At 35.8% G+C, this 18,086-nt stretch overlaps 1 protein-coding gene across 4 annotated transcripts in view; it reads left to right on the top strand.

Moving 5' to 3' along the window:
• OPA1 (OPA1 mitochondrial dynamin like GTPase) overlaps nucleotides 1-18,086 on the top strand; it is a 97,355-nt gene that overhangs the window by 58,571 nt on the left and 20,698 nt on the right. For all 4 annotated transcript variants that reach the window (XM_060010931.1, XM_060010929.1, XM_060010932.1 and 1 more), the window contains 4 exons: nucleotides 1,369-1,509; nucleotides 3,331-3,447; nucleotides 10,177-10,270; nucleotides 10,776-10,886. In XM_060010931.1, the coding sequence (XP_059866914.1) occupies nucleotides 1,369-1,509; nucleotides 3,331-3,447; nucleotides 10,177-10,270; nucleotides 10,776-10,886 (463 nt within the window). The remainder of the gene's footprint in view (nucleotides 1-1,368; nucleotides 1,510-3,330; nucleotides 3,448-10,176; nucleotides 10,271-10,775; nucleotides 10,887-18,086) is intronic.

Here is an 18,086-nt window from a genome sequence, read left to right as displayed (position 1 = left end):
ACTCAAGCTCTCCTCTAACCTCTCTAACCCTCCCAGTCCCAGTTGAAAACCACTGGTCTAGACTTCATACCCGGAGTTTTCAGTGAGAAACAGATTCTAGAAGTTGAGAATATCCCTAGGTCCCACACTGCAAGTTTAGATAGCTGTGTAACAGTTCCTTCTCTTTTTGAGTTGGCAGGATTTAGCAGGAAAAGAAACTTAAGATTGTCCTTTGCTAAAGATGAGAAATCCATGTTCTGAAAACTATATTTTGCTTTTATATTGTTACTTTTTCCTAATCTTCTGGGGAAAAACCATTCCTTTGAAACATTTTCACTTTGAGCTAAACTAATGGAAATCTTGGTCAGGATAGATGGGAGAGTGGTGTTCTCCTGAACAACCAGCGTGGTGGGAACAGGTGGACAGGTGGAAGTAAAACAGGGCAGGAAGAGTGGGAGAATATAGTTGGAATTTTCCTTCCTGTCTCAGACCAAATAGCAGAAGTTTAAGGAAACAGTGAAATTTCTCTTTATTAAATTTCTTCTCATGTTTTCAGAGAATATTATTTAGTAGTTCAATTTACAAGCCGTTTATTTGTGTTTCAGTGTTATTTTTATATAAATACTCAGATTCCGTAGCTTGGTACAGTTTGGGGCAAAGTGCTATGGTAGTAACTTGTTTAGAGTAGTGAATTTGAAGCTAGTTTCCTGTACCATGCAGTTTTGAAAGAAGGATGGAAAAAATGAAAAGATAAAGTTAATTTGACACCGTACTGAGTCTTGCTTTCAGACTTACCACTAGTGTGTATGCTTTCCTCATTTGGTGAAGAGATTGTAAACAATTATAGAGAAGAGACTGGAAGTGAATTTAAGAATGTTGGGCACCTCACAGAAGCAATCTAAGAAGGATTTCAATGAAAAGACTTTTTTAAAAAATCAGACTGAATTTTGTATTTATCAGAAAAGGAGCATGTCAACAGGCACAGGGCCTTACAGTCATCCAGTTCTTAGATACGAGGCATTTATAGAACATTATCTCTTCCCGTGTATATAGGGCACTTTTTCCTAGATTGAAATCATACCCTAAGGTCAAGAAAGGATGTACATAGTAAGGTGCCTGATCCTGTGACTTGGACAGTAAAACATCTCAGCCAAAGTATCGATAAAGTATAGCAAATAGGGCTAATCCCCTTCCCCCCTTGCCCCCTCACATGTCCAGGTTGTTTTGCATTCATAAGCCGGGGTACTCTGGTTTTCCTTGTTTGTTGTGGTTGAGCTTGTGTCACCAATCGTGCAAAAGTAATATATTTATTAAAATTGGGACTCTGTTTTTATAATTATGCCAAGTCATGAACCATCTAAACACAGTCCTCTTTTAAACATTTCAAAGTGTGTTCACAATGAAACCAAGAATGAACTGGAGAAGATGTTGAAATGTAATGAGGAGCACCCAGCTTATCTCGCAAGTGATGAGATAACTACAGTCCGAAAGAACCTTGAATCCCGAGGAGTAGAAGTAGACCCAAGCTTGGTAATAAACTGCTGAAAAGCATGAACTTGCTTCCTTAGTCTTTGTTTCTTGTAGTAAAATGTTACTACTTCTAATGTATTACTTAGATATTTAAGTGCTTAATTGTACTTTGATCCTGTGTACTTTTGCTGACAAAAAGAACTTGGTCATTTTGAGTGTGGAAACAGTTGAAATTTTATTCTTAGTATTGCTTTAAGTATAATGCTTTAATTTGTAAATGGGGAACTTGAGACTTAGAAAAGGGAAGTTCTCTGGGCAAATTCAGCAGTAAGTTCTGGGAAAAGGGGAGAGACCCCACCGAGATCTCTGCACTACGTTACGCTGTTTCAGATTGCAGAATGAAATTTTTGCTTAAATATGGCTCACTTAATATGTATGTTTTTTCAGTCAAATGTATCTTAATCAGGTGTGAGTAAATTGGATAATACCTTTGGGTTCTATCTCATTTTCTTTCTTCATAATAAATATGAGGATATATAATTATAGTTTAGGCTACTTTTGCTTACCTTCATGATGCTTATTTGGAGAAAAATTTAAAAAAACAATTGTGTTTCTGGGCCTGTGTTCCCTAGTTAGTTAGGGTGTGAGGGATCAAAGCTTCATTTTAACATTAGCTTAAATTAGCTTAAGTGAACCCCATCTAGAAAAGTAATTCTAGTGAGGAAAACAATCATTTAAGAAGTTTCAGGGCCATGCATAGATTCTCTTAAAGATTTATTTGCTATTTATGTTTCTGCACTTGAGAAATGAGTATACTTAATTTAAAATCCACCAGAGGTCAGAACAAGAAAAGAAAACTGATGAAAAGAAACAGTTAAAGCTGCTATACATCTCATTGTTTATAAATTGAAAATGAAATTAAAACTAATGATTACATGAAATTATTAGTTGAATATAGATTTCATTTATCCACATTGGTCCTAGCTCTTACTAACAGTAAATTCTGTTCGGTTGGATACTTTTGAACTTTATAAGTGGTTAATACAATAGGAGGGATTTTATCCATATCTTAGGATATGAATTGGCTGTATATCTTACTTTCTGTGAGCGAGAAAGTATCAGATTTTTTCCAAGAGAAACTATGTTCACTGCATTTTGTGAAGCTATAAAATAGGTAGCAAAGTACTGTGATAAGAATAGTGGATAGACTAGATGTCAGGAGATGTGAATTCCAGTACACTTCCATTCTATTAGCTAGTAATATTGCCTTTAGTTATTGGTATAATCTCAGCCCCCTTTTCTCAACTGTCAAATGGTGTTGATGATGCTTGTTCTACTTTCTCAACATTATTTTTGTTGTGCTTGAAAAAAGACAGTGGTGTGGAAGACCTCTGAACACCCTAACAGACTATATAATAATAAAGTGGTGGGGGTCATATTGCTGAAGGAACAATGAAATTTCATAACGGGAAAGGAAATGTTGTTGGGTTGATGGACATGGTCTGAGACCAGCTTCCTAGTCTGACTCTGACCTCTGACAAGGCTCACAACCTCTTTTTGCCTTGGACACCTTACCTCTAACTAGAGGAAGATAATCTCCACCCTCTCTACTCTACAAGATGATTAATAATAATGCTTGTTAGAAACACTGCAAATATTGAAGTATATAGACTGGTAAGGAGTCAGAGTACTAGTGGTCTAATCTTTACCTTGAAAAAAAATTTTTTAATGGATATAAAAGGTTGACAGAATAACAACATTGCCATTGGTTTTAATTAACTTTTTTATAAGTAAACTTTGTATATGACTTTTCAGAATGTGTTTGATCAACCTGGAGAGCATACAGTAACTCTTTGGTCTCTTTTCTTTTTATTATTTTAGATCAAGGATACTTGGCACCAAGTTTATAGAAGACATTTCTTAAAAACAGCCCTAAACCATTGTAACCTTTGTCGAAGAGGCTTCTATTACTACCAGAGGCATTTTGTAGATTCTGAGGTAAGGTTTCCAAAAACAAAGAGAAATGTTTTTTAGTGATAGTTGTTTAATTGCTTAAAAGTAAGCTTGAGGTTTAGCATTAACTTTTAAGTCTTTTGATCTTCTGAGAAAAAGTATGCGTAATTTATAGAGTGACCTAACTCTTATTTTTTCAAAGATATTTACCACTTTTGTAGTGATTACATTTTACATACATATCATCCCAGTGCATATTAGATCGTGTGCATATAATAGGCACTACAATACTTTTTAAAGATTTTTTTAAGAATTAACTGTGTTAGAAAATAATACTTTACCATTATAGAAAGTAAATGGAATAAATAAATGTTAAAAAAAACAACCATGCAAAAGGAAACAATATTTTATAATCCCCTGACCTAGAAGTACTTTTAGTTAACATTTTTATGTATATCCGTTCACCTCTTTCTATACATGTTGTATGTATATGTGTGTAGATATATAACATAACCATTTATTTGCATAATGGAAATAATAATGCACTACATTTTTTATCATGCTTTCCCCCATATTATAATTCTTTATATCATGAAAATCTATTTTTTTGTTTTTGAATTCTTTTCTATTTATTTTTTTTATACAGCATGTTCTTATTAGTTACCAATTTTATTCATATTAGTGTATATATGTCAATCCTAATCTCCCAATTCATCCCACCACCACCACCCTTCTCCCTGCGTTCCCCCCTTGGTGTCCATATGTTTGTTCACTACATCTGTGTCTCTGTTTCTGCCTTGCAAACCAGTTCATCTGTACCATTTTTCTAGATTCCACATATATGCATTAATATACAACATTTGTTTTTCTCTTTCTGACTTACTTCACTTTGTATGACAGTCTCTAGGTCTATCCACGTCTCTACAAATGACCCAGTTTTGTTCCTTTTTATGGCTGAGTAATATTCCATTATATATATGTACATTTTCTTTATCCATTCATCTTTCGATGGGCATTTAGGTTGCTTCCATAGCTGGCTATTGTAAAGAGTGCTGCAGTGAACATTGGGGTGCATGTGTCTTTTTGAATTATGGTTTTCTCTGTGTATATGCCCAGTAGTGGGATTGCTGGGTCATATGGTAATTCTGTTTTTAGTTTTTTAAGGAACCTCCATACTATTCTCCATAGTGGCTGTATCAATTTACATTCCCACCTACAGTGCAAGAGGGTTCCCTTTTCTCCACACCCTCTCTAGCATTTGTTGTTTGTAGATTTTCTGATGATGCCCATTCTAACCAGTGTGAGGTGATAACTCATTGTAATTCTGATTTGCATTTCTCTAATAATTAGTGATGTTGAGCAGCTTTTCATGTGCCTCTTGGACATCTGTATGTCTTCTTTGGAGAAATGTCTATTTAGGTCTTCTGCCCATTTTTGGATTGGGTTGTTTGTTTTTTTAATATTGAGCTGCATGAGCTGTTTATGTATTTTGGAGATTAATGCTTTCTCCATTGATTCATTTGCAAATGTTTTCTCCCATTCTGAGGGTTATCTTTTCGTCTTGTTTACAGTTTCCTTGCTGTGCAAAAGCTTTTAAGTTTCATTAGGTCCCATTTGTTTATTTTTGTTTTTATTTCCACTACTCTAGGAGGTGGGTCAAAAAAGATCTCGCTGTGATTTATATCAAAGAGTGTTCTTCCTAGGTTTTCCTGTAAGAGTTTTATAGTATCTGGTCTTACATTTAGGTCTTTAATCCATTTTGAGTTTATTTTTGTGTATGGTGTTAGGGAATGTTCTAATTTCATTCTTTTACATGTAAGCTGTCCAGTTTTCCCAGCACCACTTATTGAAGAGACTGTCTTTTCTCCATTGTATATCCTTGCCTCCTTTGTCATAGATTAATTGATTATAGGTGCGTGGATTTATCTCTGGGCTTTCTATCCTGTTCTATTGATCTATATTTCTGTTTTTGTGCCAGTACCATATTGTCTTGATTACTGTAGCTTTGTAGTATAGTCTGAAGTCAGGGAGCCTGATTCCTCCAGCTCCATTTTTCTTTCTCAAGATTGCTTTGGCTATTCAGGGTCTTTTGTGTTTCCATACAAATTGTGAAATTTTATGTTCTAGTTCTGTGAAGAATGCCATTGGTAGTTGGATAGCGATTGCACTGAATCTGTAGATTGCATTGGGTAGTATAGTCATTTTCACAATGTTGATTCTTCCAATCCAAGAACATGGTATATCTCTCCATCTGTTTGTATCTTCTTTAATTTCTTTCATCACTGTCTTATAGATTTCTGCATACAGGTCTTTTGTCTCCTTAGGTAGGTTTATTCCTAGATATTTAATTTTTTTTGCTGCAGTGGTTAATGGGAGTGTTTCCTTAATTTCTGTTTTGGATTTTTCATCTTTATTGTATAGGAAAGCAAGAGATTTCTGTACCTTAATTTTGTAGCCTGCAACTTTACCAAATTCATTGATTAGCTCTAGTAGTTTTCTGGTGGCATCTTTAGGATTCTCTATGTATAGTATCATGTCATCTGCAAACAGTGGCAGTTTTACTTCTTCTTTTCCAATTTGGATTCCTTTTATTTCTTTTTCTTCTCTGATTGCTGTGGCTAGGACTTCCAAAACTATGTGGAATAATAGTGGTGAGAGTGGACATCCTTGTCTTGTTCCCGATCTTAGAGGAAATGCTTTCAGTTTTTCACCATTGAGAATGATGTTTGCTGTGGGTTTGTCATATATGGCGTTTATTATGTTGAGATAGGTTCCCTCTATGCCCACTTTCTGGAGAGTTTTCATCATGAATGGGTGTTGAATTTTGTCAAAAGCTTTTTCTGCATCTAGTGAGATGATCATATGGTTTTTATTCTTCAATTTGTTAATATGGTGTATCACATTGATTGATTTACGTATTTTGAAGAATCCTTGCATCCCTGGGATAAATCGCACTTCATCATGCTGTATGATCCTTTCAATGTGTTGCTAGATTCTGTTTGCTAGGATTTTTTAATCTAAATTCATCAGTGATATTGGTCTGTAATTTTCTTTTTTTGTAGTATCTTTGTCTGGTTTTGGCATCAGGGTGATTGTGGCCTTGTAGAATGAGTTTGGGAGTGTTCTTCTTCCTCTGTTGCAATTTTTTGGAAGAGTTTGAGAAGGATGGGTGTTAGCTCTTCTCTAAATGTTTGATAGAAATCGCCTGTGAAGCCATATGGTCCTGGGCTTTTATTTGTTGGGAGATTTTTAATCACAGTTTCATTACTTGTGATTGGTCTGTTCATATTTTCTATTTCTTCCTGGTTCAGTCTTGGAAGGTTATACCTTTCTAAGAATTTGTCCATTTCTTCCAGGTTGTCCATTTTATTGGCATACAGTTGCTTGTAGTAGTCTCTTAGGATGCTTTGTATATCTGCAGTGTCTGTTGTAACTTCTCCTTTTTCATTTTTAATTTTACTGATTTGAGTCCTCTCCCTCTTTTTCTGGATGCATCTGGCTAAAGGTTTATCAATTTCGTTTATCTTTTCAAAGAACCAGCTTTAGTTTTATTGATCTTTGCTATTGTTTTCTTGTTTTTATTTCATTTATTTCTACTCTCATGTTTGTTATTTCTTTCCTTCTACTAACTTTGGGTTTTGTTTGTTCTCTCTCCAGTTCCTTTAGGTGTAACTTTAGGTTGTTTGTTTGAGATTTTTCTTGTTTCTTGAGGTAGGATTGTATTGCTATAAACTTCCCTCTTAGAACTGCTTTTGCTGCATCACATAGGTTTTGGTTTGTCGTGTTTTCGTTGTCATTTGTCTCTAGGTGTTTTTTGATCTCCTCTTTGATTTCTTCTGTGATCTCTTGGTTATTTAGTAACATATTTTTTAGCCTCCATGTGTTTGTGTCTTTTACGTTTTTTTCCCTGTAATTTATTTCTAATCTCATAGCATTGTGGTCGGAAAAAATGCTTGATATGATTTCAGTTTTCTTGAATTTACCAAGGCTTGATTTGTGACCCAAGATGTGATCTATCCTGGAGAATGTTCCATGTGCACTTGAGAAGAAAGTGTAATCTGCTGGTTTTAGATGGAATGTCCTATAAATAGCCATTAAATCTATCTTGTCTGTTGTGTCATTTAAAGCTTGTGTTTCCTTATTAATTTTCTGTTTGGATGATGTGTCCATTGGTGTAAGTAAGGTGTTGAAGTACCCCACTATTGTGTTACTGTTGATTTCCTCTTTTATAGCTGTTAGCATTTGCCTTATGTATTGAGGTGCTCCTATGTTGGGTGCATATATATTTATAATTGTTATATCTTCTTGGATTGATCCCTTGATCATATGTAGTGTCCTTCCTTGTCTCTTGTAACTTTCTTTATTTTAAAGTCTATTTTATCTGATAAGAGTATTGCTACTCCAGCTTTCTTTTGATATCCATTTACATGGAATATCTTTTTCCATCCCCTCACTTTCAGTCTGTATGTGTCCCTAGTTTGAAGTGGGTCTCTTGTCAACAGCATATATATGGGTTTTATTTTTGTATCCATTCAGTGAGCCTGTGTCTTTTGGTTGGAGCATTTAATCCATTCACATTTAAGGTAATTATCAATATGTATGTTCCTATTACCATGATGTTAATTGTTTTGGGTTTGTTTTTGCAGGTCCTTCTCTTGTGTTTCCCACTTAGAGAAGTTCCTTTAGCATGTGTTGTAGAGCTGGTTTTGTGGTGCTGAATTCTCTTAGCTTTTGCTTGTCTAAAGCTTTTGATTTCTCTGTCAAATCTGAATGAGATCCCTGCCGGGTAGAGTGATCTTGGTTGTAGGTTCTTCCCTTGCATCACTTTAAGTATATCGTGCCACTGCCTTGTGGCCTACAGAGTTTCTGCTGAGAAATCAGCTGGGAAACTTATGGGAATTACCTTGTATGTTATTTGTTGCTTTTCCCTTGTTGCATTTAATATTTTTTCATTATCTTTTGTCAACTTGATTACTAAGTGTCTTGCATGTTCCTCCTTTGGCTTATCCTGCCTGGGACTCTCTGAGCTTCCTGAACTTAGGTGACTATTTCCTTTCCCATGTAGGGAAGTTTTCAGCAGTTATCTCTTCAGATATTTTCTCAGGTCCTTTCTTTCTCTCTTCTCCTTCTGGCACCCTATGATGAGAATGTTGGTGTGTTTAATGTTGTCCCAGAGGTCTCTTAGGCTGTCTTTCTTTCTTTTCATTCTTTTTTCTTTATTGTGTTCCACAGCAGTGAATTCCACTATTTTGTCTTCCAGGTCACTTATCTGTTTTTCTGCCTCAGTTATTCTGCTATTGAGTCCTTCTAGGGTATTATTCATTTCACTTATTGTATTGTTCATCTCTGTTTGTTCTTTAATTCTTCGAGGTCTTTGTTAAACATTTCTTGCATCTTCTTGATCTTTGCCTCCATTCTTTTTCCGAGGTCCTGGATCATCTTCACTCTCATTATTCTGAATTCTTTTTCTGGAAGGTTGCCTATCTCACTTCATTTAATTGTTTTTCTGGGGTTTTATTTTGTTCCTTCATCTGGTACATAGTCCTCTGCCTTTTCATTTTGTCTGTCTTTCTGTGAATGCGGTTTATGTTCCACAGGCTGCAGGATTATAGTTCTTGTTTCTGGTGTCTGCCCTTTGGTGGATGAGGCTATCTAAGAGGCTTGTGCAAGCTTCCTCCATGAAAATCTTGCTTTAAATAATTCTTTAAAAGAACTGTAGAAAGTTCTTAGAATGGACAACTGCACTTTAATGTCACATTTTACAAAGTAACCCCTAGGTGGCGGTAAACTAATGTATTTTGAGCTTTTTCATACAAGGATAAATGCTTTTTAAAGTGTCCTTCTGAAAGAGCTCTGTTAATCAGCAATCTTATTTGAGACCCCTAAAGTGTTTTTCTTTTGCGTTTTCAGCAGCTTAAAAGAAATTTGTGTTTAAATGTGCCTGTGTAAAAATTGGCAAGTTGTTTGCATAATTTTCATTGTTAGTAAGACCTCTCTATTGAATAAGCTTTCTTTCTTTTCTTTCTTTCTCTTTCTTTCTTGCTTTCTTGCTTTTTCCCTTTCTTGCTTTCAAAAAGGAATATGCTATTTTTTTAATTGAATATAGTTGATTTACTATTTTATATTTGTTTCAGGTATACAGAATAGTGATTCAATATTTTTATAGATTATACTCCATTTAAAGTGATTATAAAATATTGGCTATATTTCCCTGTACTGTACAATATATCCTTGTAGCTTATTTATTTTATACATAGTTGTTTGTACTACTTAATCTCCTACCCCTGTTTTACTCCTCACCCAGAGGATAAGCTTTTTAAAAACATCATTAACGTATTTTCATATGCAGCTGAATTTCAAAAATGGCTTGAGTGTACACTCAAAGAACAGGGGTTAGCCTAAGGACATATTTAAGATAACATGATTGTTAGTTGAACTAAATGCTAAGTAAGGCTATATTCTGTGAACTTCTGCTTGTATATAACATAATGAAATTCTCTACTTCCCAAGTTTACTTGCTTTGTCATTGGAATCAAAACAAAGCTATGTAGCTGTGGTGCAAATAAAACCCAAATCATGTAGAACTTTGTGGTTCCTGTGCAGAAAAAATGCAGTAGGTCCTATCTACAAGAGGAATATATGTATTAGGTAAATCTGATTATTTTTTATTAAAGCAGAGGCTGTAGGTACTGACTTCAGGAATTTTATGTGTTCATGATTGTGGTTTTCATTTTTAAGTTTGCATCTGGTAATCTTTATTACCTAATATTTCAGTTGGAATGCAATGATGTTGTCCTGTTTTGGCGAATACAGCGAATGCTTGCCATCACTGCAAATACTTTAAGACAGCAACTTACAAACACTGAAGGTAAGCCACAGAAGGACCACTTTCTAATTTGACATGAAAAATAACAGTAATAACATTTCACTTTAAATAGATGGATGCCAAAATATTTCCTGAACGTTAGATTTATTAGAAGACCAAAAATTATAATTTGCCTTTAAAATAGTAATGAAAATAAACCATAATTGAAAAAGATGGGAGATAAACATACCAGGAGTCTTTCTTCATTACACAAAAACTCTGTTAGGAAAGGACTCCTAAGCATCACTTAGGTTTTTTGGGGAATCTGTACTTCCATTAAACTATTAGGGCTTAAGAATAGGACTTTCTCTGAGGATATGTGTTTCATGTTGATAAAAGTACGGCATAACAGGTAGATATTCTCCCTATAACTGAGAAGTCTGAACTTAACAATAGATTTATCATGATGAGAAAGATAAGAACTTGCTCTCCATATATTGTTAATTTTATCATCCTTGTGCATTCATAAAAATCATGCTTCTCATATTTCTTTATTTGCTTTAAACAGTCAGGCGATTAGAGAAAAATGTTAAAGAGGTACTGGAAGATTTTGCTGAAGATAGTGAGAAGAAGGTAAAATTGCTCACTGGTAAACGAGTTCAACTGGCTGAAGACCTCAGTAAGTAATCCTTCCTGCCCTCCATCTCACTGCCTTTTCACCTTCTGCATGTCCATTTATTTCTCCATCTCATTTTAAACTTACAGAAAAGTATGTACAAAGAGCTTTTTCCCCCTGAACTGTTTGAAAGTTGCTGACCTGAAGTTCCATTAGTTCCAAGTACTTTAACGTGTGTTTTTTAGAAACAAGAATTTTCTCCTAGCAACCATCAAAATCGGGATGTTAATAACCCTGATAAATTACTACATCTAATTTTCAGACTCCATGCAAGTTTCATCTGTTGTCCTAATATTGTCCTTCCACACAAGATGTTCCATATTCATCTTGTGCTTTCCCTGACCAAGCTTCCCTTTTTGGAGAATGATATTTAGAAATCAAGAACTAGGAACCAGATATGTTCATCATTATTGAAATATCACTGTTCCCAGACCCACTCGGTGGAGCGAAGGAACAAATACCGTGTGTGTGCGTGGGCATATATACACGTAATTACATCTGTATTTCTAATCATATGTATATATCTATTGAAAACCATAAGTTGACACCAGTGCTTTCCATTTTAATTTAATAATACCGAGTTCATTCTAATTTTTTCCTTTTCCTTATTTGTAATTCCTTTTTCTGACAGTGATAAATCTGGCTCTACGTATCTTTAATATATTTCCTTATTTTGATCAGTCCTCTTATATGTAACCAAACTTGCTACTGTCCCCTTCATTGCACAAATGTCCTTCTCACCCAGCTCGGTTCTTATCGCCCAACTCCAGGCCACTACCACAATACCTTACCCTGTGTTGACACCCTTTCCACCTCATCTAGGCTCTGACATTCTGTGCCAGGTTGCCCTTCCTAATGGAGTCCTTTTTACTGAGCTCATGCTCTGACACTGCCAGGCATCTCTCTCTCTCATTCTTCCTACCCGCTGCCCGGCTACACGAGGACTCTTCCTCACCTGAAGCCCAACCGTGCTTTTGTAGAGATACTGTTTTCATCCTGCTGTGCTTTGGCCGCCTGCACTGACTCTCCTCCCACACGGATCCTCTCCTCACTGCTGGGCAGGTCGCGAACACCCTCTTACACCTGGTCTGGCTTTAACACCTATACCAGGGTGATATAGCTCCCCACCTTCAGCCCCCAACCTAGCTGGGCCCTGTTAGTCACTTTGTCACTTTGTTTTGGGGGGCTTTGGGGGGGCGCGGAGGGACATTTGGTTCTTCTTTGAATGCTAGTGAATTCCTAGCTTTAAGATGTTTGGATTGCCTATTAAGATTTACTTAGATACTTGAGAACCCAAAGAAATCAGTGAGAAGTTAATATTATTAAATAAAAATGAAAATACTGGTGGTTAGTGCTTCTGTTTGAGTTTACCTTGTTACAAGTTTCCCTTATTTCAACTTCATGAATCAGTATTTTTTTCTTCAATGTAAACTTAAATTTACTATCTATGAATTTTCTGATATCCAGAAGGTAGCACATGCTCAACCAAAAGCAGTTCTTCACATTTGAAAACAGTTTCTAAGCTGAATATTTAGCACTACAATACAACCCCTAGAACATCCAAGTGAAACCAAGCAGCGCTTTCCTGTCTTCTGCTGTGTGCCAGAGCAGCGTGTTCTCCTCCACTGCTTGTCCTCTCTTTCTCTCTCCTCCCTACTATCTCAGCTTCCTATTTCTTTCTCTTTTCCTTTTCCTTCTTTCTTTAGGTAATCTTTTTTTGAAATATATCTCACTTTAACTTTTATTTCCATCGTCTGTTGCTGTTCTTCCAGTTTTTTCATGCTGCCTTGGTGGTGTAGTTAAGTCTGTGCTAACTCATAGAAGGCCTGTGCTTAAATCTGAACTACCATGTACTAGCTGTGTTATCTTAGGCAGGGTATCTTCCACAGCCTTAGCTTCTTTGTAAGAATGATACTATAATTGTTTTCTTCTTACAGGGTTGGTAGGGGAATTGGTTCAAAAAAACATTTGGAAGTTTCTGGTTCATAATTTCATGCTAAATTAGTACTGTTACAGGAAGAGATGTGTCAGTATCACAGTGTATACAGATCTATTTCTTTTGTATCCCTCGAGACATAGTTATCAGACAGTGAAATACTTCCATGTGTTCTACCAGCATATACATTTTTAAGTGATTAGAAAATATGTCTTTTCTCATGTTTTATAATAGAGTGTTGTGTAACCCCATCATTTTCTACTCCCAATTTGATTGTTTAAGGAAAGTGTATTGCTAACACAAATTTGTGCACTGTCAAGCCAAGTCTTATGTTTTCCTGAGAAAGTACTCATATGACTCCCTTGAAATGATTTACTACTTTTGTATATATATAATTATTGTCGTGTTAATGTACCAAATAATGTCCTTGGAAGCAAGTGTTTGACCAGTGACTCAGCCTCATCAGTCACACTAAAGGAGATGAGCCATGACTTTGTCCATTAGTTGAAAAAAAATCTTGAGAGTACCTTTTCCTTACTGTTTATGTTCAGCCTAACACTTGCGAATATGGTCATGGATACTTTCAGCCAGTAAACTGTCACAGTTTAATGGTTACTACTGTCTTACACAGATCAAAGTTCCTAATATAGCATATTCAATTAGAATATGGTAAGTCGGTTAATGAAATTTAGAGAAAGGGAGTCAGAGTTTTTGTTTGTTTTTACTACAGTTTCAAAATGGTACAGGGTAGATTATTGTAGAGATTGGTAGAAGTTTGATGCATCATATATTTTGCCAGTTTTAAACGTGCCCAATTTCAAATCATTTCACCACTTTACTTTGGGGATTCTTCGACTGGTTGTCCTTTAAGATGAGTACATAAGTAGTACGGTATTCTCTCATATTCTGGAGAAAATATACTGTGTTCAATATTGAAGTGAAGCCACAAAGCTAGAGTTAGGAAGATGAAAGAAATGAAAGAAGAGCTTGCCTCTTCTAGTTCTGGGAGGCTTATGAGATAAGGAGGCATACAAGGAACCAGGACTCTGGAGATGCAGTGGATTCCATAGGCGGAGCAGGGGAAGGTCAGGAGGAACCTGGGACATCTTAGGATATAGAAAGTAAGGAAGTAGTTGAAGGATGATAGGGACAGGTCAACAAGATACAGAAGCCAATGTGCAGAGGTTCCTGTTGGCTAAAACTAGGACAGTTTGGGCATCAATATAAATAAGGACAGTTATAAATTATAATCCATTGAATAAAACAGGAGTCCATAAATTGATAATTATATAAGTAAATGAATAAAATCAATGATGAGGAATGGGATGTTTGTACAATCACACAAATTGTCTCCATGCAAAATAATTGAAAAGGAAAAAAGAGTAACTTTAAAGTGGGGAAGGCTGGTAATAACCACCTTAATCAAGTGGTCACAGTAATATTATCAGTAGTAGTCAAATCAGAACTGTGTGCCACCTTATAGAATGCAGTGAGAAGAACCCAGCGTCACTTCTATGATTTTCTTACCTTCAATGTATAACTTAAATTCAATCATAAGGATACATCAGAAAAACCCCAATTAAAGCACAGTCTACAAAATAACTGGCTTGTAATCTTTAAAATGTATCAAGATCATGAGAGACAAGGAAAGACTGAGGAACTGTTCCAGGTTGAGGGAGACTAAAGAACAAGAAAACGAAATACAATGCGTGATCCTGAGCTAGGTCTTTTTGCTCTAAAGGACATTCATGGGACAGTTGGTGGGAATCTAAGGGTTACAAGGTAGTAATACTTCACTGTTAATTTTTAAACCTTGTTAGATTAGGATTATTTAGGAAAATATTTGTAGCTACTACACAGAATATTTGGGGCTTGTGGGGCATAATGACAGTAAATGATTCAGGAAAAATGTTCTTTGTAGTATTTTTACAACTGTTGCCTAAGTCTGAGAAAAGGGTAAAAAAAATTTAATTTTGTTTTTATAGCTGATAATGGATCAGGGATCATATGAAAATAATTTAGAGATAATGAGACTTTTGAAAACATGACCTCTGAAGATGTTGAAAGACTGGGTTGCCTCATGGACAGTTTAGTAAAATACATAGCTAATCTTTCCACCTTATTCCTTTTTTGCATTGTCTAGTCATACTCAGAATTGTCTGGTGTTTAAATATGTTCACTATGACCTTGATGAAATTCTTTTGATTTTATAGTGAATTTTATCTCAAAGGATTTTTTATAGATACTTAAATACAGCACTAATTTAGATAAAATCTATTTGGATTCCCAGCATAGTTTTTAATAATGTGTCCAATGTATTTACTGAAACAGACCGCAATTTTAAAACGCTTTCTTTGAAGAGGAAAAATTTGGCATGTTACAGCTCAATTTAAAATGTTTCTTTCTATAATGATCTGCTTATGATTTATAAGATGTATTTTATGATTGTCATTATATAAAATAAGTAATAGTGCTAACATCTCACAGACTATTTTTGGAATTTATTCTCCATCCCAGCCTGGAAACTGAGTGTCTGGACACTGGTAACAACTGCTAGTAATGTTGCTAAACTGAATTTCATCAGAACAGCATGGGATTCTTTTTATTGTTTGCTCTGTAAATATCATATCAACCTAGCTTACTGTGAGTTTTTGGACCTTGATATCAGTTGCATGGGGTTTAGAGCTTAGGTTTCTTTTTTAACTCTTGTTCACTATTTCCTGTGTACATAATCAAAGAATCGCTGATACCCAGGAATTAAAGGGGTATTACCAATCATTTAGATTGTTCTCTTCTTATTTTACAATAAATTCCTTTTCATTTTTGTATCGAAACTTGAATCTATTTATGAATATAAATTAATATTTGAATAAATTTCCTGTGCCAGATATTAGGTTATGTGTTTAACATGCAGTCTCATAGGTATAGTCATTTTTCTCATGTTATAGAAAAAGAAACGGCAGCCTAAGAAACACAGATAGTAACCGGTAAAGCCAAGATTTGAGCCCAGGTCTTTTAACTACTCTGCTGAACTAATTTGGGAAGCAAACCCCAAGGTGTTAGACAATATAATTATATAAAATGGTCTTTTATATTTGGAGGCTCCCATAGTTAACAGTGTCCTTTATGGAGAGGGTCAAAAAAGACATACATGTTAGTTATGACCGTGATAATCATCATGATAATTATCATCCTCTGTACTCCGTACACTAAAAAACCTTTGCAGCTTAAACTTTCAAACAATATGAAAACTTTGATAGCATTAGAACATCTGGGTAAGAGAACACAGAAGTGTAAATGAAGCCAGTAAACAGATGGAAGGAAGTTAATTTTCTTTACGTGACTTGTTAAATTGTCTTGAAGTACACTCAGTTGAATTCCGCCATAGGTAAGTAGTACCAAAGTTGCCCAAAATTCAGACACAGCTTTTCAGTGTGGTGTGTTTGTACTTAGAGACTTAAAATCCAGCTGTAACAGATACAGAATCTTTACTTGAGCATATGGCTGTTATTCTAAGTTGAGGCTTTTTGTCGAGCTTGTCTGGGAGTGTTGAAATGTTTTATAATAAACTTCAGTGTATTTCTTCATATTTCTTGTACTTTACATGAAGAGAAGATATGCTTCAGTCAAAACCGAATATTTCATATTTACATCTATCTCATTTACTAATGAAATGTGAAAACAGTCTTAAACCTTTTTACTTGGGCTACCATTACACAGGCTTATTTTAATGATAATAGTTTGATGTCCTCAATGTTAAAAACAGTGTAGCTTAAAGGGCTGGTAAATTAGAATTTTCCAATATCCGCAGCTTTTTTTCTCCCGTGGTTAATTTGCTCTGCTGACTCTCTACACGAGGTGGCAACAGCTGGCCTTTTTACTGGAGGTCCGGGGATTAGAGAAGCAGTCGCAGCAGCATGCTCGGCCTCTTGCCTCTGTTGACTGTTCTTTATTGTTTGATGCCTGAGCATCTCCCAGACAGCCGGCAATTGTTTCTTGAAACTAAAGTTTGTTTCTCTTGGCAATATACAATGCTGGTGGGGCTTGTCTTTGTGTCTCCTTACTTTCCCAGTCTCCTCTTATCCTCCATCCTATGCTTTCTCTTGATAATTAGAATGGAGGAAAGATACAGGCTTTCTATCTTAGTGTGCAGGAGATTCAGTTTTGATGCTAAAAACTTAGAAATGTAGATGACAGATGGAAATTTCTTTTTTCTCTGAGCTACCAGGTAGTAACAAATTATTTTTATAATGAAAATTTTGTTTGTTCTTCATAATTAACGTACTAGTGCATTTTTTAAATTATGGTTATAAAAAGGGAGTAGAGGCAGAATGATCCAGTACTACCATTTTATAAGCTAAGATCAGAAGAGAAATGCACCTTAGCTGCTTAAGTTTAAGAAGTACCTTTGGGCTTCCCTGGTGGCGCAGTGGTTGAGAGTCCGCCTGCCAATGCAGGGGACACGGGTTCGTGCCCCGGTCTGGGAGGATCCCGCATGCAGTGGAGCGGCTGGGCCCGTGAGCCATGGCCGCTGAGCCTGCGCGTCCGGAGCCTGTGCTCCGCAACGGGAGAGGTGACAACAGTGAGAGGCCCGTGTACTGCAAAAAAAAAAGAAGAAGAAGAAGTACCTTCGTTATCTCTGAGATATAATTCTAGTTTATAAGAGAGTTAAGAAATGTCTTCATGCCATGTTAAAACTGGGATAAAAAGTAGTCAGGAAATATCTAGATGGGAGAAGCTTCAACAAGAATAATTTTGTTGTTCTTTATTTAGGAAAGAAAAATAGCAAGATACTCTTGAGTTTAATTTTCATTGGCTCCTCCGCATTCCTAAACTTCTGCCGTACTTGCGGAATCCTTGAGGGCCTTGATGGATGAAACCCGTGGCCACGAAGTGGTGTGAGACTGAAAATCATCCTAGAAAGATTATTGTACTCAGAATCTGGAACTTAAAACTGTAGAAAAGGGAAGTCATGTGTTTAAACTGTTTCTCCCGAGGTAGGGCTACGGCATGCGTATTTTGCCAAGCCTCCACAGGCGATTGTTGCCACACACCGCCACCACCCACTCTGCCCCCGCACCAGTTCTCTGGAGAGTTCTTCATGCTTACAGCGGCACAGTCTGTTATTTTTATTAATGGGCATGAAATCGACATATATCTTCTTTTAGTAGAGTCTGATAAATCATGTGACTATTGAAAATTTGTTATTTGAACTATTATCTATAGTAGCATGTTCATTTGTTTCTGTAGACATAACCAAAGAAAAT

This window comes from Delphinus delphis, chromosome 4 (genome assembly GCF_949987515.2).
Source record: "Delphinus delphis chromosome 4, mDelDel1.2, whole genome shotgun sequence".
NCBI classification, from domain to species: Eukaryota; Metazoa; Chordata; class Mammalia; order Artiodactyla; family Delphinidae; genus Delphinus; species Delphinus delphis.
Note: the sequence above shows the minus strand (reverse complement) of the source record. Positions and strands in the feature narration are given on the sequence as shown.